Source organism: Rhinolophus hipposideros, assembly GCF_964194185.1.
Source record: "Rhinolophus hipposideros genome assembly, chromosome: 19".
Taxonomy (NCBI): domain Eukaryota; kingdom Metazoa; phylum Chordata; class Mammalia; order Chiroptera; family Rhinolophidae; genus Rhinolophus; species Rhinolophus hipposideros.
This window is the reverse complement of record NC_138065.1, coordinates 5,157,898-5,177,807: the sequence shown is the minus strand read 5'-3', so window position 1 is coordinate 5,177,807 and position 19,910 is coordinate 5,157,898. Positions and strand designations below refer to the sequence as shown.

The 19,910-nt window shown below is 54.0% G+C and overlaps 7 protein-coding genes across 7 annotated transcripts; 4 read left to right on the top strand and 3 right to left on the bottom strand.

Moving 5' to 3' along the window:
• Positions 1-1,916: 1,916 nt before the first annotated feature.
• On the top strand, positions 1,917-4,065 carry LOC308487282 (histone H4). Its single transcript, XM_081025288.1, has one exon. It carries the CDS (start codon positions 1,944-1,946, stop codon positions 2,253-2,255), a length of 312 nt encoding a protein of 103 aa, XP_080881414.1. The 5' UTR covers positions 1,917-1,943; the 3' UTR covers positions 2,256-4,065.
• Positions 4,066-5,981: 1,916 nt separating this feature from the next.
• Positions 5,982-6,392, bottom strand: LOC308487145 (histone H3.2; the record flags this gene model as incomplete). The annotated part of the gene is made up of 1 exon (XM_081025129.1): positions 5,982-6,392. One exon carries the CDS (start codon positions 6,390-6,392, stop codon positions 5,982-5,984), a length of 411 nt encoding a protein of 136 aa, XP_080881255.1.
• Positions 6,393-7,395: 1,003 nt separating this feature from the next.
• Positions 7,396-7,901, bottom strand: LOC308487539 (histone H2A type 2-A). Its single transcript, XM_081025917.1, has one exon. It carries the CDS (start codon positions 7,873-7,875, stop codon positions 7,483-7,485), a length of 393 nt encoding a protein of 130 aa, XP_080882043.1. The 5' UTR covers positions 7,876-7,901; the 3' UTR covers positions 7,396-7,482.
• A 277-nt stretch (positions 7,902-8,178) lies between these two features.
• On the top strand, positions 8,179-9,651 carry LOC308487775 (histone H2B type 2-E). Its single transcript, XM_081026452.1, has one exon. The coding sequence runs from the start codon at positions 8,229-8,231 to the stop codon at positions 8,607-8,609; it is 381 nt and encodes a 126-aa protein (XP_080882578.1). The 5' UTR covers positions 8,179-8,228; the 3' UTR covers positions 8,610-9,651.
• Positions 9,652-15,379: 5,728 nt separating this feature from the next.
• LOC308487774 (histone H2B type 2-E) lies at positions 15,380-16,598 on the bottom strand. The gene has a single exon (XM_081026451.1). The coding sequence runs from the start codon at positions 16,546-16,548 to the stop codon at positions 16,168-16,170; it is 381 nt and encodes a 126-aa protein (XP_080882577.1). The 5' UTR covers positions 16,549-16,598; the 3' UTR covers positions 15,380-16,167.
• A 277-nt stretch (positions 16,599-16,875) lies between these two features.
• LOC308487337 (histone H2A type 2-A) lies at positions 16,876-17,381 on the top strand. Its single transcript, XM_081025420.1, has one exon. The coding sequence runs from the start codon at positions 16,902-16,904 to the stop codon at positions 17,292-17,294; it is 393 nt and encodes a 130-aa protein (XP_080881546.1). The 5' UTR covers positions 16,876-16,901; the 3' UTR covers positions 17,295-17,381.
• A 1,003-nt stretch (positions 17,382-18,384) lies between these two features.
• LOC308487761 (histone H3.2) lies at positions 18,385-18,795 on the top strand (the record flags this gene model as incomplete). The annotated part of the gene is made up of 1 exon (XM_081026419.1): positions 18,385-18,795. One exon carries the CDS (start codon positions 18,385-18,387, stop codon positions 18,793-18,795), a length of 411 nt encoding a protein of 136 aa, XP_080882545.1.
• Positions 18,796-19,910: the final 1,115 nt, after the last annotated feature.

Sequence of the window (19,910 nt, the reverse complement as noted above, 5' to 3'; positions counted from 1 at the left end):
CCCTATGGCTGCCTTGACCAGTACACTGTCCTGAGCCCCTACTTCTTCAAAACCTTGTGGGGCCAAAATGTTGGGAAGCCTTTTCTATATCCATTGATCCTAGTGTCCATCACCTTAATCTCACCCTGGGGGGCCCATCAGTTCCAGTGCAGGCTGAACCTTTTTTTATGTTAAAAATTGTGGTAATTACATTTCCACTAACCATCAGAACAGACCCTTGAGGGGATTGGAAGCAGGTGTGTAATGTAACCCCAACTTCACAACATAGGGAATAATAAAGTGTCCCTCCCAGAGGAAAGCCTTCTAGGGTATCTCCCCCAGTATTGGCAAATGTTTGGTGATTGCCCTATGACAAAGAAACAACTCCTGTTTCTCTGTAATACTACCTGGCTCCCCCACATCAGCTAGAGGACCAGGAGACACGGCCCGAACATGGGTCACTTATATACGTAGCACTATCTTACACTTATATTTGTTCTGTAAAAGAACGAGAAGAGGGGACAAAATCCTGTACGCAGAGCGCTTCACAGCACTCTAACCTGGATGAGGCTTCACAAAGAAAGCGCAAACTGAAAAAACGGAGAGGAAAATTATTTAACAAGGCACAAAAGCAGCCAGAACGCCGGCTGGCTGTCGATCAGAAGACGGTCAGGAAAACCCAACCCGGGCCTGAGGAAAACGTCCCCGCCTTTACGCAAAGGTTCAGAGGACGTGCGCAATGGAGCCCCTGGAATGAGGAAGCGAGGCCGGAAAGGTGGTCGTGGGCACCCACTCCGTCTCTCCCAGCACTCGGGACATCGGGAGGAAACTCCAAACGGGCAGTGGGGCCCGAGACGGGACCCTTCACAGACGACGGCAATCACCTCTAAGGTGTTCAGCAACGGGCACGCGGCAGAGGGAAAGAAAGGAGACACGAAGGCGAAGAGGCGAGCCGCCCCGTTGGCCAGTAACCGCGCGCTGGGACCCAGGTCAGCGCGGGGAAGGAAAGCAGACACGCCGGGCAAGGGACCCCGGCCGCCACCACGGGTCGGGTCCGCAGGCTGCGAAGCCAGGGCCAAACCGACGCGCCTAGCGCGGTAAGCAGGAGGGACCCTGGACGGGGAAGTGCCCTCACCGACCCCCGAGAGGGAAGGCCGGGGACAAGACCCGTCTCCAAATGGCCCTCGAAGACGAGGACCGATGGGGCCGAGGGACTCCCCCAAGAGCTCCAGGAGACGAGACCGCCATCTCCCCGGAGGAGCCCCGGGTTGCCTCGGAAGTCGAAGGGGGAACCGACGGACTTTCTTCTGGACACCGGGAACCACCTCCTCCGTGTTGGCCGGCGGAAGCAGGCACGCCGTCTAGCAGGGGTCAGAACACAAAAGGAGCGTCAGGAAGAGGAGGAAAGGAAACGGCTCCCGGAGCCTTTGACCCACGCGGCAACAGGCGGGCGGAACGTCTCTTCCTCGGACGTTCCGGAATGCCCTTATTCCCGTACGGGGTGGGGTGGGGTGTGGGGAGACCGAGCGAGCGAGCTGGGAGCGTGGGTCGGTCAGACGGTTTGGACGTGCGGTCCAGGCAGAGAGCCCCCGGAGGCAAGGGTTCTGATCTCCCAATGCTCCTCGGAGATGACCCCCAAAACGCACAAGTGCTGCGGGTGGAATTTCCCTCTTGGCCCGTATCTAATGTCGGGGGTGGGGGGAGCGCACAGATGGCGAGACAGAGAGGAAAAGAAAGGGCTGGGAGCTCGGCGCTGAGGTCGGAATTCTCCCGGGACCGTGGCAAATAGAGTCCGCTAGAGGGCGGAGTGGAAGAGCGATGAGGAAACGCGCGGCGGGCGGGGACACTCGAGGCCGCCTCCCGCCCCCGCGCTTGTGGTCTTCAATCCGGTCCGATGTTTTTGTATATCAGGGGCACAGCCGCCGTGTCTGGTCTCGGTGTGGTGTTGTGAGAGCTGGGTGACCATGTCCGGGAGAGGCAAGGGCGGCAAAGGCCTAGGCAAGGGCGGCGCTAAGCGCCACCGTAAAGTGCTGAGAGATAACATCCAGGGCATCACCAAGCCCGCGATCCGGCGCCTGGCTCGGCGCGGAGGGGTCAAGCGCATCTCGGGGCTCATCTACGAGGAGACCCGCGGAGTGTTGAAGGTGTTCCTGGAGAACGTGATCCGGGACGCCGTCACCTACACGGAGCACGCCAAGCGCAAGACGGTCACCGCCATGGACGTGGTGTACGCCCTCAAGCGACAGGGACGCACCCTGTACGGTTTCGGAGGCTAGGCTGCCCGTACAGGCTGGACGCTTGGCAATCCCAAAGGCCCTTTTTAGGGCCAACCACATGGTCCTCGGAAGAGCTGGACACTTGATGTGACCCGGGGTGATTTTGTGTGGGGGAATTTTGTTGTTTTCGTAGTTAACTGACCAATGTAGGGCGGGGAAGGGCGGCCCGAGGAGCTGCTGTTGTGTCTTGTGCTGAGGGATCGTGAGCTGCCCCGTGCGATCCGAGCTGTGCAGTTAGTTCCACGTAATGGCGTCCCTGCCGACTGATCAGTGCCTCCAGAAGTCAGGATGCGCGGAGCCAGCCAATCGGGACGGTGCTACTTGGACCAATCAAACCTGCCGTGTTTCGGAGTCTTCATTTGCTTGGAAAGGGTTCAGTCGGGGACGCGGGTGGGGCCGGGGGTGGGGAGTAGGAGGCCCGTCAAGTCCCTACGTAAGCCAGCCTCCCCTCCGTCTCCACGGAACGCGCTTTCCTTGTGTTCTCCCCTCTTTGTTGGGCGGTTCCGACAGTCGAGGCTAGGATTTTCCCATTTAAGGTATCCCGGCTTTGCGACTCCTGTTTGCGTTAGGGTGGTGGCGGGCAACTTTCGCCCTTCGCAGTCTGAGGATGGCGTCCGGTCTTAAAACCTCATTTCGGTTTGCTTCAGGGCGTGCCGTCCATCCCGATCTGGCGTCTTACTGGGCTGTGGGAAGTGAAGTTTAAACCGGCAAAACGCTGCGAGTTCAGGTCACCCTGACTCTTGCTTGGTCAAAGTGGGAAGCAAGCCCCAGATTTGCAGTCCCGAGGTGTCATTTCTGCCACTTAATCGTTTTGAGCTTTTCCAGTTATTCCGTGGGGGCTTTGCTTCCCACCTGTGCGAGGAGGGAATGCGCGGGTGGTTTAGGGGCCCTGTTCACATCGGATGGGGTCTCGTGACGCTACACTGCTCACTGGGAAAGGTGCGAGAGCACTTGCAAAAGGAAGTGGGAAAGGAACAGGTTATTCTATCAGAGGTGCACTCGTTAGTGCGTTTTAAAAACAAATTTGGCAAGTCACCGCGCCAGTGTGTGAAAAGTATCGTTGGTTTTCCTGCGTTTTCAAGTTGCCCGTCGTGTCCCACGAGCAGGTGGCAAAGTCAGTTTGAAAATGGGAGCCGCGTATCTTTAATTAATGAGACGGACCGGGATTGAAAACACCCTAAGTGGGGGGGGGGGGGGGGAAGAAAGAGTCCTTTTGTACAACTTGTTTTAATTTAGAGATGTATATGAATGTGCAGTAGGTAGTGATCTAAAATTCTTACTGTAATTTGGAGTCAGCAGAAATCAGATCAGAGCTAGGGGTTCGTGTAGTGATACTGTACCTATATGTAACTGTTGTATCCTTTTCTTCTGAAATAATGAATCTAATCTAATGCAAAGAGAAGAGCAAAACACAAGACCCAGGCTCAAGTTCCACCTGTGTCATCTTCTGGCTGTGACCCACATTCCCAGGTGCCTCGACCTCGCCAGGTTTAAGTCTCTTCAACTATTCCAACAGGAATGTTAAAAAAAGAAAGAAAGAAAAAAGCCCTCCCTCTCTGCCTCCCAGGGTTGTGAAATTAGAGTAAGAGGAGGTGAAGGAACGATGAGAACCCTAAGCCATTTAGGAGCCTGGGTGTTCTTACTGCCCAGGCCACACAGTCTACAAGCTGGTGGGGAGTGTAAAATCATTCACTAGTTTTTGTGTGTTGTTCCTTTTCTTCCACGACATTGATTGATATTAATGTCACTAAAATTTACATCATCTGTGTTGTCGATGCTATTAACAGATTTATGACCACTTGGAAGGCCCTGTTCTAAGCCCTTTGGGTGGACTGTATTTCTCTCTTTTCGTCCTCACTGCGATCCTGAAGTGAATACAATTATGATCCTGCTTTACACGTGAGACGCGGAGACAGCCGCCTTTTCCTCCCTGGAGCCGTCCTTGTTAGTGGTCAGGAGCCCTGGCCCTACCCGCTGAGGGGCCTCAGGCGCCCCCCCGCCCCCCCCCCCCATCATAGCAGCCAGGACCCTGGACGTCTGTTTCCCATCCCCGCCTTGCCTTACGCACTTCACTCCCTGGCCTTGATTCTCTAGCACATCTCGCCAAGATGCAGTCAGCAGGGCCGAATCCGAAGTCTTTGGAGGATATAGAAACGGGCATTCATTCCCCTCCAGACGACCTGCTTTCGGGAACAGATTAGAGGCGCAGGTCAGGGAGCTCTTTTCTCAGTGACTCTCACGAGGAGCAGGCTAAGCGTGGGGCTTTCACGGGCAAGGGGCACCTGGGCAGTGTTTTGTGTTCAGGGACCCCGCCAAGGACCTTGGAAGTTCTTCCCAGCGGTGCAGTTCGGGTCCGTCTGCTCTTGGTCCGTAACTTCAAGAACCCCAAGAGCGGGGCCCACAGGAGGCCAAGAGAGTCGGAGGTCAGGCAGGTGCATTAGACCCCTCGTGCGGCTACGGTGTGCCAGGCACTGCTCGGGTGCCGGTGCCACAGAGGTTGAACAAGGAGCAGGGCCCAAAGAGAGGAGGCGGAAGAGGAGCAAGTTTGGGAAGGGAAGGGCTACATGAGGCTGAATCTTGAAGAAGGAGCAGGGGTTCTTAGGGCTCCCAGAAAGGGTAAGACATTCTGGACAGGACAGAAGGGGTGGAATGTGTGAAGACGTCGCAGAGGTGGGGACTGCGGACTTGTAAGTCACTAGTACTTCCTGAGTCAAGTCCGAGTGTACAGACAGACCGAGGCCCAGGGATCCAGCCGGCAACTGGGGGCCTAAGCTGGTAACGAGGGTCCGGGCACGCTCTGGACCTGGCCTTGATCCTGAAGCAGAAACGCGTGGCGACCTGTGTGTACGTGTAGTAGGAGGGGGTCGCGGCCTGTTCCCCTGCTGTCCCCTCTGACAACATGTCAGGAGACGCAACGGGAGCTTTAAAAGACGCCGAGAAACCACCGCGTCTGGGCAGACTATCCAGACCGGGGCGCTTTCGGAGACTCCTCCCGAGTTTCGCTCTGTGGACCCCGGCGGGAAACGGTGCGTTGGAGGCCCGGCTCACCGGTGGGTGGCCTCGGTCCGTACACATCCGAGGCTCCCCGCGGTCTTGGTCAGGAGCACCCACCGGGGAGGTGTCACCCTACTGGCGAGTGAGGCCCGAAATGAACGACCATTTAGCGAGGCAGGGACCGGCCTCACGGACGGGGCGATTTCCGTCCCCTGCCCTCGCTGCGCCGGGGGGACCACTTCGGGTGGGGCGTGCGGTCCCTACCGCCTCCTCCCGGTGTCGGGCCACTCATTCCAGAGCCCGATTCCCTTCGTCCCCTGACCGGACAGTTTACAACCCCTAATCCTGGGCCTTGGCGCCAAGGAAAAGTGACAGGCCCGGAAGCGCGAGCCCTCCGCTGCGCCTCAGAGGGGACACCGAGGTCCCGCGCCCGAGAAAGCGGCAGCCGTGGCCAACCTCGCCCGCCAGTCCACATACACCAACTGGTGAACCTCCCGGGGGTACGCAAAAGCTAATGAAGACGCTCCGGGAGGCGACCCCGACGGCTGCTGGCCCTTCCTCGACTCCGTGTGCTGGGAGCCCGATGGGTCTCTCCAACCGCTCGTGACCTCCCCCGCCCAAGGCGCCGGGACCACGGAGGTCAAAGTGAAACAGCTTCTTCCCAGTGCGGGTGTGGGTGGCTCTGAAAAGAGCCTTTGGATGCGATGGAACCTCGAGCCGAGCGCGCAGTTCTTAAGCCCGCTCCCCGCGGATGCGGCGGGCCAGCTGGATGTCCTTGGGCATGATGGTGACGCGCTTGGCGTGGATGGCGCACAGGTTGGTGTCCTCGAACAGCCCCACGAGGTACGCCTCGCTCGCCTCCTGCAGCGCCATCACGGCCGAGCTCTGGAAACGCAGGTCGGTCTTGAAGTCCTGCGCGATCTCGCGCACCAGCCGCTGGAAGGGCAGCTTGCGGATCAGCAGCTCCGTGGACTTCTGGTAGCGCCGGATCTCGCGCAGGGCCACCGTGCCCGGCCGGTAACGGTGCGGCTTCTTGACGCCGCCCGTGGCCGGCGCGCTCTTGCGGGCCGCCTTGGTGGCCAGCTGCTTGCGCGGGGCCTTGCCACCGGTCGACTTGCGGGCAGTCTGCTTGGTACGGGCCATGACGAACTGAAGCTGGAGCTGAACGACACAGCGGCGCGCGGGAAGAGTAGCGGGGCCCTGGCCCGCCGCAGCCGACTTTATAGGCACAGCCTCTTTCCGATTGGGCGGGACGATAAAAATTGAAAGTCCCGCGCTGGCCGTCCATTGGCTACGGCGTCGTCCTCCCTGGCGTCCCCGATTGGCTGGGGCAGCACCCTCCGCCCCCCACCCCTACATGCCCGCCCCCCTCGCCCCCCCCCGCCCCCCCCCCGCCTCTCTTGCCACTTTCCCGTTTGCCAACAGTCTTTCGCCTCCCTTTCGGGCCGGGCTGAGTCGTTTGTCTTGTCGCAAGTGTGTCAGAATGTACCCCCGCAGCCCTTCACTTTCTCAGGACACGCTACCCGCGGTGCCCCGTCCCTTTCCACGCCTCGTAGCTAGCTCCCCAATCGAAAGTCGTCAGTCTCCCGCTTGTCCGTCCCCCGCCTCCCTCACACCTCGTTACCTTTTTTGAAGCCCCTCAGTTGGTCCGAAGAACCGCTTTGCCCGCCTTTCGGCGCTTCTCGGGTCGGAAAGTTGTCCGTTTATCTATCCCCCGCTCCCCTCCACGTGGAAGATTTCGCCTCCTGAAACCTACGTGGGGACCCCTATTACCTCCTCACTTGAAACAGGCCGGCTCGGTCAAGCCAAGCCCCAGGTCCCGCCCCACTCGCGGCGGAAACTGCCCGGGGCTCCCCTACCGACTGGGGCGTCCGTGTGGTGTGTTGTGTGGGTGTTTATGTGTACACATGCCCTTCCCCACTGCCTGCTAGGCCTCAAATCTTAGGGCCAAGGCCTCGGGGGACGACCGGGGTAGCGTGGCGCTCAGGACTCGAGCGAGGAGGCAAGTCCTCGAGACCCACGGACGGGAGAAACGGTTGGGAGCCGAAACTAAACATGGCACTGCCCCCTCCTCCGCTTGGGTGGGCGCGGCCCAACGCGGAGCAGACAGGAACGGACAACGATTACCGCAACAGCCCTTTTTACTTGAGAGGGTGGGTGGCTCTGAAAAGAGCCTTTGATTTCACAGGTGCCCCTTCGACACGGGGGCTGGGGGAGCTTCCAGACGTCAGCCTCACTTGCCCTTGGCCTTGTGGTGACTCTCCGTCTTCTTCGGCAGCAGCACGGCCTGGATGTTGGGCAAGACGCCGCCCTGGGCGATGGTGACTTTGCCCAGCAGCTTGTTCAGCTCCTCGTCGTTGCGGATGGCCAGCTGCAGGTGACGAGGGATGATGCGCGTCTTCTTGTTGTCTCGGGCGGCGTTGCCCGCCAGCTCCAGGATCTCCGCGGTCAGGTACTCGAGCACGGCCGCCATGTAGACGGGCGCGCCGGCCCCGACCCGCTCGGCGTAGTTGCCTTTGCGCAGCAGACGGTGCACTCGCCCCACGGGAAACTGAAGGCCGGCGCGGGACGAGCGCGACTTGGCCTTAGCGCGGGCTTTGCCTCCTTGCTTGCCACGACCAGACATGACGGCGATTAGGCACTGCGAGCAGCTTCCACCTGACGACCGAGGAAGTCGCCCTCAACGGCCCCGCTTCACCCTTTTATAGCCAGAAGCGCGACTGTCCACGGAGCGCTTTGATTGGCTGAAGCGTATCTTCGCCCTGGCCACCAATAGGAGAGCGCACGCAGAATCCACTCATTTGCATGATCTCGTCCCCCTCCGCAGGAGCACCGCTGAAAACTCGCCAATCGCAACGCGGCGTACTCACAACCCTCATTTGCATGCGGCCTCTATAAGTACCGAGGCGCTTCCGGTAGCCTCGGTCCTGCTTGGCGTGTTTGCGTGCTTGGTCTGCTCTGTTCCCGCACCTTCCCGCTATGCCGGAGCCGGCCAAGTCCGCCCCGGCGCCCAAGAAGGGTTCGAAGAAGGCGGTCACCAAGGCCCAGAAGAAGGATGGCAAGAAGCGCAAGCGCAGCCGCAAGGAGAGCTACTCCATCTACGTGTACAAGGTGCTGAAGCAGGTGCACCCCGACACCGGCATCTCGTCCAAGGCCATGGGCATCATGAACTCCTTCGTCAACGACATCTTCGAGCGCATCGCGGGCGAGGCCTCCCGCCTGGCGCATTACAACAAGCGCTCCACCATCACGTCCCGGGAGATCCAGACGGCCGTGCGCCTGCTGCTGCCCGGGGAGCTGGCCAAGCACGCCGTGTCCGAGGGCACCAAGGCCGTCACCAAGTACACCAGCTCCAAGTGAGTCCCTGCCGGGACGCGGCGCTCCTACTACGAGCGGACGCCCGCTTGACCCCCCAAAGGCTCTTTTCAGAGCCACCCACTTTGTCAGTGAAAGAGGCTGTTGTCTCGGTCCCGTCCCCCACCGCCTACCCGGTGCCCAGACTTTGAGCGTGACCACGGCGGAGGTACGGGAGGGAGCTCCTGGTAGCCTCCGTCCGCAGAGCACCTGCCCGCCCGGTGTGTGTGTGTGTCTAGGTGACCCAACCTGGCAGTCGAAGCTTCGTTTTGGTAACGCGCGACCCGACCCGCCCCTTAGCGCTGGGCCCCTTCTGCCGCCTCTCACACGTGCGGTGGTAAGTGTCTTGACCCGAGGATCGTTCCTGGGGAAAGCTTGTCCAGCCTCGGGGGCGGCCACCTTTGCAAGGGGAGCAAAGTAGGAACGCCCCGTTCCTGGAGCGCGGGAAGGGGTCGTGCTCCGCGGGCAAGGAAAGGAAGGTAATTATCACCCCTGGCGTGGTGTTGATGTCGTTGCCATATCCTACACTTCTCAGTTACAATTACAGTCCCTTTTCCCCCCCCAGAATTGTTTGTAATGCTATATACACGTCTAGGTGTATTTTGCTTTTATCCCATCATTAACTCAGGACACGAGAGGCCTTAACATTTCTACCTTTGTTAGGCTTCCAAAACATCTTAGGTCAAATTGGGAACACAAGGTCAAGTAGAAATTAGAAACACAGTGCAAGTGTGCTACTTCACCGTCTTGCTCGGGCTCTTTTTGTTTTACGTACCAACATAAAATCCCAAACATCTTCCAGCATTATTGTCCTTCGTTCTTGTCTGCCCCACTGAATTATATTCAGGTACCTTACGGTACTTAGGAGTTAGCGTACTGAAGCCGTCTCTTTTCGATCCTTTGGCCCCAGGAAACATTTTGCAGCATTATTTATGTCTTGCTTGGATCTACTGAGATGAGGTGGATTGCTTAAGCTTTAAAATTTCAGGTAAAGCAGTGAGATGGGAAGGGAGAAGTAAAAATGGGAGATACTGAGTTTACAGGATAGGAATATAACAAAAAACATTTTAAGAGGCACACAGATGTGCAAATAACCTTGTCCAGGCTCTGAGTACTTGAGCACATCTGCAATTAGGGAGAAAGAAAAAACACCCATTGCATCCTGAGACAAACCACGTTAGGTATACAGCAGTAAACAGCAGAAAAGGTCCCAGTCCACATAAAGCTACATTCTAGTAGATGAATGCTGAAAAGCAAAAAAATATGTAACAGTATAATATTAATGGAGTGATATGTGCTATAACATAAAGCAGAAAATAGAGTGGAGTGTGGATGACAAGACTAATGAGCTCATTTGATCAAAGGCCTGAGTATAGCAAGACAGTGAGCCACAGGATAGCTTGGAGAAGAGTATTCAAAGAATTAGAAAAAACAGCAAGTGTGGAGACCCTGAGACAGGCAGAAGTTTGGGGGAGTTCAAGGAATAAGCAAGGCCACTGGCTAAAGCACAGTCGGCAAAAGAGATTTTCAGGGAGATGATCTCACAGAGAATAGTTGAGGGTCAGATCATGTAGGCCATTGAGGGACCTCACAGGCCATTACAAAGACTTTTATTCTAAATAAGGTAGAGTGCTTTTGGAGAGTTTGATTTGAGTAATGACATTATTTGACTTACGTTTTTTAAATCTCACCCAAGATGCTATGTTAAAAATAGAGTAGGAGAGTAAGAGGAGAGACAGAGAGATCAAGGAGGCTACAGTCATAGTTCAGGAGAGAGAGGTAGTAGCAGTGGAGATAAGTAGGGATGTATTTTAAGTGAAGTTACTGAATTGAGTGTAGATTGTGAGATTTTGGACTTGGAAAGAGGTGCAGTTCACTTACATGAGTGACAAGTAGGTTTAGAGGGGGAAAACCACGAGTACTGGCTTGAACGTGACTGTGAGACTCCTGGTACCTATCCAAGTAAAGATACCAAAACAGGAAATACCCAATTCCCAAGTGGGAATGTGAAATATGAGAATCTGGAGTTGAGCAAAGAGCAAGAGATGACATTTATAAAGTCTGATTCTTGCTTTTGTAAGTGATCTACCCTTCTGGAAGCATTTGGAATCACTATAACATGACTAAATATGTCCCCCCCCCCCGAAATAGCTTTAGTTTCAGTATTTGACTAAAAGTCCCCTATCCAACTTCAGTTTCAACCTCAGATTTTCAGAAGGCAGAATAACCAAATGTCTAAATTAATGATATTTGGGCATCCCTGGACCTGTTCAATCACATAAATCACCATTAACTCCAATGAGTATAGCAAAGTATAATGAACAAGGGATATCATTCAGAGTTCCAGTTAATATATGAATGCTCACTCTCAAACATGATAAGTAAGCTTTTTAAATATAAAGGAATGAAAAATCATATAGTCATGTTGAAATTTCACCAATTAACATATTAAAAGGAACAATATTCAATGTTTATGAAGGCTGTTTCTTTACCAGTTTTTAAAGACTGATCACTTTTCTCAATTTTTTGTTTTTGAAAATTCAAACCTACAGGAAAGCTGAAAAAAAGTACAATGGTCAAACATCTTCATGTAGATTAACCAATTATTTGCTGCACTTTTCTTTTGTGCACACATACATTTTCTGAACCATTTGAAAAGTTGCAAACAACCTAACACTTCTCCCTAAATATTTTAGCATGTCTGTCTGAAAAATAAGGGCATTCTTCTAATGTAACTACAATACTATCATTACACCTTCAAAATCTATTGATTCAATATTAACGTACTACCATGTTTCCCTGAAAAATAAGACCTAACAGGAAAATCAGCCCTAGCATGTTTTTCAGGAGGACATCCCCTGAACATAAGCCCTCACATATCTTTTGGAGCAAAAATTAATATAAGAGCCAGTCTTATTTTCAGAAAAACATGGTATCTATGTTCAGATTTCTCCGACTGTATAAAAAAAATCCTATACAACTGTTGAATTAGTTTCCTATGGCTGCTGTAACAAACTGCTAGAAATTTGGTGGCTTCAAAGATTTCATTTACAGTTCTGGAGATCAGAAGTACAAAATGTTTCACCAAGTGCAAATCAAAATTCTCTCTCCTAATTTCTCTGTAGGGGAAAATCCATTTCTATGCATTTTCCAGCTTCTAGAGGGGCATTTCCTGTCTCATGATCTCTTCCTCCATTTTCAAAACCAACATCATACCGTCTTTATGTATCTGCTTCCATCACCTCTTTCTCCATTTATCCTTTTGATTCTAAGGATCCTGGCGCTTACATCTGGGCCCATCCAAATCCAGGATAATCTTCGTATCTCAAATATCATGTCAATCAAGTCCCCTTTGTCATTTAAAGTAATACAGACACTAAGGATTTAGACGTGAATGTATTTGGGGGCCATATTCAGCCTACCACAGCTGTTGTACTTTTATGGGTTGAGTTGTATCCCCCAAAAAGATGTGTTGAAGTCTAACAGCCCAGTGCCTTAGAATGTGGCCTTATTTGGATATAGGGTCTTTGCTGATATAATCTAGTTAAAATGAAGCCATTAGTATGAGCCCTAATCCAATATGAGTGGTCTTATAAGACGTAGAAACACACAAGAAGAAAATGGAGAAGTAGGAATTAATAGTGTTAGAACCAAAAAATACCTGGGAGTACTAGGAGCTGAAAGACAAGGATCCTGTCCTGATTGATAGGGCCCTGCCAACACCTTGACTTCAGAATTGTAGCCTTCAGAGCTATGACAGAATAAATTTGTTTTCAGCCATTCCGTTTGTGATGCTTTGTAATGGCAACCATAAGAAACTAATGCAACCCTAAAAATTTTTAATGGAATTATTGTTTAAAATTTTTATTAAAGTTTCACTTTTTTTTTTAATTCTAGACATTCCTTCTTGTTAATTTCTGGTGCTGGTCAAATATTCATTATAACACTTGGACATGGGGACCAAATGTGTACTTGGAGCAAGATGCAAAGTACTTTACATAAAAGTATGTCAGACAAACTAGCTTAACTGGATGTTCAACCGTACAGCAGGGCTCAGAGGTTGGCTGAACTCCCAAGAATGGCTCACTTCATTCATCCACCCCATCAGCTGTGCCCTCCTGAGTGTCTGTAAACATTCTTCCCTTCATACCCACAGAACACTCCATCCTGTTGCCGCCTCTTGAAAACAAACTTTTCAAATAGATAAGTGCAATCTACACTTCCCTATTCACTTACTCTGTTCAATTCTTGAAATGTTTGTGCTAAGTAGATAGGTCTAGGTTCCTGAACTGATTCATTTAAGATCTGGGAAACACTGTATGACAGTGGTTCCTAAACTTGACAGCCCATTATTCATCTGGGGAGCTTATTCACCTACCCCAGGTATAGGCTAGCTCATGGTCTCTTCCTCCAGGGCGCAAAACAACTTTAAGCAGGAATTTCTGGGGTTGACACCCAGGCATCAATATTTTTCAAGTTCCCTAGGTGATTACATCAGACAAACTTGAGGCCTACCTACATTAAAGGATTAAGTGGATTCCTTAGTGAAAATTAGAATACGGTTACAGAAACAGGAATCTACCTAGTGCCAAACCCCTAGGGGTTTCCTATTCCTAATAGGAAGAGGAAAATCCTATTCCTCAGGAAGACCTGTCAATTCTACCTCCACAATATAATGCCAAGATTTCTTACCCTGTCCATTGCTATCCCCGTTGCAATCCATGTCTAAACTCAGTGGTTCTCACGCTTTAGCATGCATCAGAATTAGCCAGATTACGGGGGCCTAAAATTTTCATTCTCAAGTAAAGCTGATGCTGCTGGTATGGAGATCAGGCTCGAAGAATCACACAGATCTACAATTTACCGACACTTGTTCAGCTCATTGGACGGCAGCATGTGGGAAATGCAATGGATCAGAATTGCACATCAGCTGAGTTCAACTCGTGTAATTTTAGGGCCATGTCCCCTTTGCTAAGCCTTCTAAAAAATGGTATTTCCCAATTTTGAAAAGTGATAAGCAGTCTTTAACGTGAAGAGTGTTGACACATTCAACTCAAGCCTGGTTAAAAAATATCTACAAAACTCCAACACCTAGTTTTCTCAAGCCTTGCTTCTACTTGTGGACAATCTATTATCCAACCCGTAAGCAGTTGATTTTTTCCTGAAATTAACGAGATCATGTTGAGTCCTGCTCTAAACAACCGAAAGCACTTGAGACAAAACTCTACACTCAACCATCGTCTTTCACTTAAGACAAAAACAGAGGCTTTCCTTGTCCGCGGAGCACTACCCCTTCCCGCGCTCCAGAAATGGGGCATTCCTACTTTCCTCCCCTTGCAAAGGTTATTCTGCCTTCTGAAAATCTGAGGTTGAAACTGAAGTTGGATAGGGGACTTTTAGTCAAATACTGAAACTAAAGCTATTTCGGGGGGGGGGGACATATTTAGTCATGTTATAGTGATTCCAAATGCTTCCAGAAGGGTAGATCACTTACAAAAGCAAGAATCAGACTTTATAAATGTCATCTCTTGCTCTTTGCTCAACTCCAGATTCTCATATTTCACATTCCCACTTGGGAATTGGGTATTTCCTGTTTTGGTATCTTTACTTGGATAGGTACCAGGAGTCTCACAGTCACGTTCAAGCCAGTACTCGTGGTTTTCCCCCTCTAAACCTACTTGTCACTCATGTAAGTGAACTGCACCTCTTTCCAAGTCCAAAATCTCACAATCTACACTCAATTCAGTAACTTCACTTAAAATACATCCCTACTTATCTCCACTGCTACTACCTCTCTCTCCTGAACTATGACTGTAGCCTCCTTGATCTCTCTGTCTCTCCTCTTACTCTCCTACTCTATTTTTAACATAGCATCTTGGGTGAGATTTAAAAAACGTAAGTCAAATAATGTCATTACTCAAATCAAACTCTCCAAAAGCACTCTACCTTATTTAGAATAAAAGTCTTTGTAATGGCCTGTGAGGTCCCTCAATGGCCTACATGATCTGACCCTCAACTATTCTCTGTGAGATCATCTCCCTGAAAATCTCTTTTGCCGACTGTGCTTTAGCCAGTGGCCTTGCTTATTCCTTGAACTCCCCCAAACTTCTGCCTGTCTCAGGGTCTCCACACTTGCTGTTTTTTCTAATTCTTTGAATACTCTTCTCCAAGCTATCCTGTGGCTCACTGTCTTGCTATACTCAGGCCTTTGATCAAATGAGCTCATTAGTCTTGTCATCCACACTCCACTCTATTTTCTGCTTTATGTTATAGCACATATCACTCCATTAATATTATACTGTTACATATTTTTTTGCTTTTCAGCATTCATCTACTAGAATGTAGCTTTATGTGGACTGGGACCTTTTCTGCTGTTTACTGCTGTATACCTAACGTGGTTTGTCTCAGGATGCAATGGGTGTTTTTTCTTTCTCCCTAATTGCAGATGTGCTCAAGTACTCAGAGCCTGGACAAGGTTATTTGCACATCTGTGTGCCTCTTAAAATGTTTTTTGTTATATTCCTATCCTGTAAACTCAGTATCTCCCATTTTTACTTCTCCCTTCCCATCTCACTGCTTTACCTGAAATTTTAAAGCTTAAGCAATCCACCTCATCTCAGTAGATCCAAGCAAGACATAAATAATGCTGCAAAATGTTTCCTGGGGCCAAAGGATCGAAAAGAGACGGCTTCAGTACGCTAACTCCTAAGTACCGTAAGGTACCTGAATATAATTCAGTGGGGCAGACAAGAACGAAGGACAATAATGCTGGAAGATGTTTGGGATTTTATGTTGGTACGTAAAACAAAAAGAGCCCGAGCAAGACGGTGAAGTAGCACACTTGCACTGTGTTTCTAATTTCTACTTGACCTTGTGTTCCCAATTTGACCTAAGATGTTTTGGAAGCCTAACAAAGGTAGAAATGTTAAGGCCTCTCGTGTCCTGAGTTAATGATGGGATAAAAGCAAAATACACCTAGACGTGTATATAGCATTACAAACAATTCTGGGGGGGGAAAAGGGACTGTAATTGTAACTGAGAAGTGTAGGATATGGCAACGACATCAACACCACGCCAGGGGTGATAATTACCTTCCTTTCCTTGCCCGCGGAGCACGACCCCTTCCCGCGCTCCAGGAACGGGGCGTTCCTACTTTGCTCCCCTTGCAAAGGTGGCCGCCCCCGAGGCTGGACAAGCTTTCCCCAGGAACGATCCTCGGGTCAAGACACTTACCACCGCACGTGTGAGAGGCGGCAGAAGGGGCCCAGCGCTAAGGGGCGGGTCGGGTCGCGCGTTACCAAAACGAAGCTTCGACTGCCAGGTTGGGTCACCTAGACACACACACACACCGGGCGGGCAGGTGCTCTGCGGACGGAGGCTACCAGGAGCTCCCTCCCGTACCTCCGCCGTGGTCACGCTCAAAGTCTGGGCACCGGGTAGGCGGTGGGGGACGGGACCGAGACAACAGCCTCTTTCACTGACAAAGTGGGTGGCTCTGAAAAGAGCCTTTGGGGGGTCAAGCGGGCGTCCGCTCGTAGTAGGAGCGCCGCGTCCCGGCAGGGACTCACTTGGAGCTGGTGTACTTGGTGACGGCCTTGGTGCCCTCGGACACGGCGTGCTTGGCCAGCTCCCCGGGCAGCAGCAGGCGCACGGCCGTCTGGATCTCCCGGGACGTGATGGTGGAGCGCTTGTTGTAATGCGCCAGGCGGGAGGCCTCGCCCGCGATGCGCTCGAAGATGTCGTTGACGAAGGAGTTCATGATGCCCATGGCCTTGGACGAGATGCCGGTGTCGGGGTGCACCTGCTTCAGCACCTTGTACACGTAGATGGAGTAGCTCTCCTTGCGGCTGCGCTTGCGCTTCTTGCCATCCTTCTTCTGGGCCTTGGTGACCGCCTTCTTCGAACCCTTCTTGGGCGCCGGGGCGGACTTGGCCGGCTCCGGCATAGCGGGAAGGTGCGGGAACAGAGCAGACCAAGCACGCAAACACGCCAAGCAGGACCGAGGCTACCGGAAGCGCCTCGGTACTTATAGAGGCCGCATGCAAATGAGGGTTGTGAGTACGCCGCGTTGCGATTGGCGAGTTTTCAGCGGTGCTCCTGCGGAGGGGGACGAGATCATGCAAATGAGTGGATTCTGCGTGCGCTCTCCTATTGGTGGCCAGGGCGAAGATACGCTTCAGCCAATCAAAGCGCTCCGTGGACAGTCGCGCTTCTGGCTATAAAAGGGTGAAGCGGGGCCGTTGAGGGCGACTTCCTCGGTCGTCAGGTGGAAGCTGCTCGCAGTGCCTAATCGCCGTCATGTCTGGTCGTGGCAAGCAAGGAGGCAAAGCCCGCGCTAAGGCCAAGTCGCGCTCGTCCCGCGCCGGCCTTCAGTTTCCCGTGGGGCGAGTGCACCGTCTGCTGCGCAAAGGCAACTACGCCGAGCGGGTCGGGGCCGGCGCGCCCGTCTACATGGCGGCCGTGCTCGAGTACCTGACCGCGGAGATCCTGGAGCTGGCGGGCAACGCCGCCCGAGACAACAAGAAGACGCGCATCATCCCTCGTCACCTGCAGCTGGCCATCCGCAACGACGAGGAGCTGAACAAGCTGCTGGGCAAAGTCACCATCGCCCAGGGCGGCGTCTTGCCCAACATCCAGGCCGTGCTGCTGCCGAAGAAGACGGAGAGTCACCACAAGGCCAAGGGCAAGTGAGGCTGACGTCTGGAAGCTCCCCCAGCCCCCGTGTCGAAGGGGCACCTGTGAAATCAAAGGCTCTTTTCAGAGCCACCCACCCTCTCAAGTAAAAAGGGCTGTTGCGGTAATCGTTGTCCGTTCCTGTCTGCTCCGCGTTGGGCCGCGCCCACCCAAGCGGAGGAGGGGGCAGTGCCATGTTTAGTTTCGGCTCCCAACCGTTTCTCCCGTCCGTGGGTCTCGAGGACTTGCCTCCTCGCTCGAGTCCTGAGCGCCACGCTACCCCGGTCGTCCCCCGAGGCCTTGGCCCTAAGATTTGAGGCCTAGCAGGCAGTGGGGAAGGGCATGTGTACACATAAACACCCACACAACACACCACACGGACGCCCCAGTCGGTAGGGGAGCCCCGGGCAGTTTCCGCCGCGAGTGGGGCGGGACCTGGGGCTTGGCTTGACCGAGCCGGCCTGTTTCAAGTGAGGAGGTAATAGGGGTCCCCACGTAGGTTTCAGGAGGCGAAATCTTCCACGTGGAGGGGAGCGGGGGATAGATAAACGGACAACTTTCCGACCCGAGAAGCGCCGAAAGGCGGGCAAAGCGGTTCTTCGGACCAACTGAGGGGCTTCAAAAAAGGTAACGAGGTGTGAGGGAGGCGGGGGACGGACAAGCGGGAGACTGACGACTTTCGATTGGGGAGCTAGCTACGAGGCGTGGAAAGGGACGGGGCACCGCGGGTAGCGTGTCCTGAGAAAGTGAAGGGCTGCGGGGGTACATTCTGACACACTTGCGACAAGACAAACGACTCAGCCCGGCCCGAAAGGGAGGCGAAAGACTGTTGGCAAACGGGAAAGTGGCAAGAGAGGCGGGGGGGGGGCGGGGGGGGGCGAGGGGGGCGGGCATGTAGGGGTGGGGGGCGGAGGGTGCTGCCCCAGCCAATCGGGGACGCCAGGGAGGACGACGCCGTAGCCAATGGACGGCCAGCGCGGGACTTTCAATTTTTATCGTCCCGCCCAATCGGAAAGAGGCTGTGCCTATAAAGTCGGCTGCGGCGGGCCAGGGCCCCGCTACTCTTCCCGCGCGCCGCTGTGTCGTTCAGCTCCAGCTTCAGTTCGTCATGGCCCGTACCAAGCAGACTGCCCGCAAGTCGACCGGTGGCAAGGCCCCGCGCAAGCAGCTGGCCACCAAGGCGGCCCGCAAGAGCGCGCCGGCCACGGGCGGCGTCAAGAAGCCGCACCGTTACCGGCCGGGCACGGTGGCCCTGCGCGAGATCCGGCGCTACCAGAAGTCCACGGAGCTGCTGATCCGCAAGCTGCCCTTCCAGCGGCTGGTGCGCGAGATCGCGCAGGACTTCAAGACCGACCTGCGTTTCCAGAGCTCGGCCGTGATGGCGCTGCAGGAGGCGAGCGAGGCGTACCTCGTGGGGCTGTTCGAGGACACCAACCTGTGCGCCATCCACGCCAAGCGCGTCACCATCATGCCCAAGGACATCCAGCTGGCCCGCCGCATCCGCGGGGAGCGGGCTTAAGAACTGCGCGCTCGGCTCGAGGTTCCATCGCATCCAAAGGCTCTTTTCAGAGCCACCCACACCCGCACTGGGAAGAAGCTGTTTCACTTTGACCTCCGTGGTCCCGGCGCCTTGGGCGGGGGAGGTCACGAGCGGTTGGAGAGACCCATCGGGCTCCCAGCACACGGAGTCGAGGAAGGGCCAGCAGCCGTCGGGGTCGCCTCCCGGAGCGTCTTCATTAGCTTTTGCGTACCCCCGGGAGGTTCACCAGTTGGTGTATGTGGACTGGCGGGCGAGGTTGGCCACGGCTGCCGCTTTCTCGGGCGCGGGACCTCGGTGTCCCCTCTGAGGCGCAGCGGAGGGCTCGCGCTTCCGGGCCTGTCACTTTTCCTTGGCGCCAAGGCCCAGGATTAGGGGTTGTAAACTGTCCGGTCAGGGGACGAAGGGAATCGGGCTCTGGAATGAGTGGCCCGACACCGGGAGGAGGCGGTAGGGACCGCACGCCCCACCCGAAGTGGTCCCCCCGGCGCAGCGAGGGCAGGGGACGGAAATCGCCCCGTCCGTGAGGCCGGTCCCTGCCTCGCTAAATGGTCGTTCATTTCGGGCCTCACTCGCCAGTAGGGTGACACCTCCCCGGTGGGTGCTCCTGACCAAGACCGCGGGGAGCCTCGGATGTGTACGGACCGAGGCCACCCACCGGTGAGCCGGGCCTCCAACGCACCGTTTCCCGCCGGGGTCCACAGAGCGAAACTCGGGAGGAGTCTCCGAAAGCGCCCCGGTCTGGATAGTCTGCCCAGACGCGGTGGTTTCTCGGCGTCTTTTAAAGCTCCCGTTGCGTCTCCTGACATGTTGTCAGAGGGGACAGCAGGGGAACAGGCCGCGACCCCCTCCTACTACACGTACACACAGGTCGCCACGCGTTTCTGCTTCAGGATCAAGGCCAGGTCCAGAGCGTGCCCGGACCCTCGTTACCAGCTTAGGCCCCCAGTTGCCGGCTGGATCCCTGGGCCTCGGTCTGTCTGTACACTCGGACTTGACTCAGGAAGTACTAGTGACTTACAAGTCCGCAGTCCCCACCTCTGCGACGTCTTCACACATTCCACCCCTTCTGTCCTGTCCAGAATGTCTTACCCTTT

Excerpts from the sequence above, each read along its gene's own strand:
- LOC308487282 (XM_081025288.1), top strand. The coding sequence starts at position 1,944 with ATGTCCGGGAGAGGCAAGGGCGGCAAAGGCCTAGGCAAGGGCGGCGCT.
- LOC308487774 (XM_081026451.1), bottom strand. The coding sequence starts at position 16,548 with ATGCCGGAGCCGGCCAAGTCCGCCCCGGCGCCCAAGAAGGGTTCGAAG.
- LOC308487775 (XM_081026452.1), top strand. The coding sequence starts at position 8,229 with ATGCCGGAGCCGGCCAAGTCCGCCCCGGCGCCCAAGAAGGGTTCGAAG.
- LOC308487337 (XM_081025420.1), top strand. The coding sequence starts at position 16,902 with ATGTCTGGTCGTGGCAAGCAAGGAGGCAAAGCCCGCGCTAAGGCCAAG.
- LOC308487539 (XM_081025917.1), bottom strand. The coding sequence starts at position 7,875 with ATGTCTGGTCGTGGCAAGCAAGGAGGCAAAGCCCGCGCTAAGGCCAAG.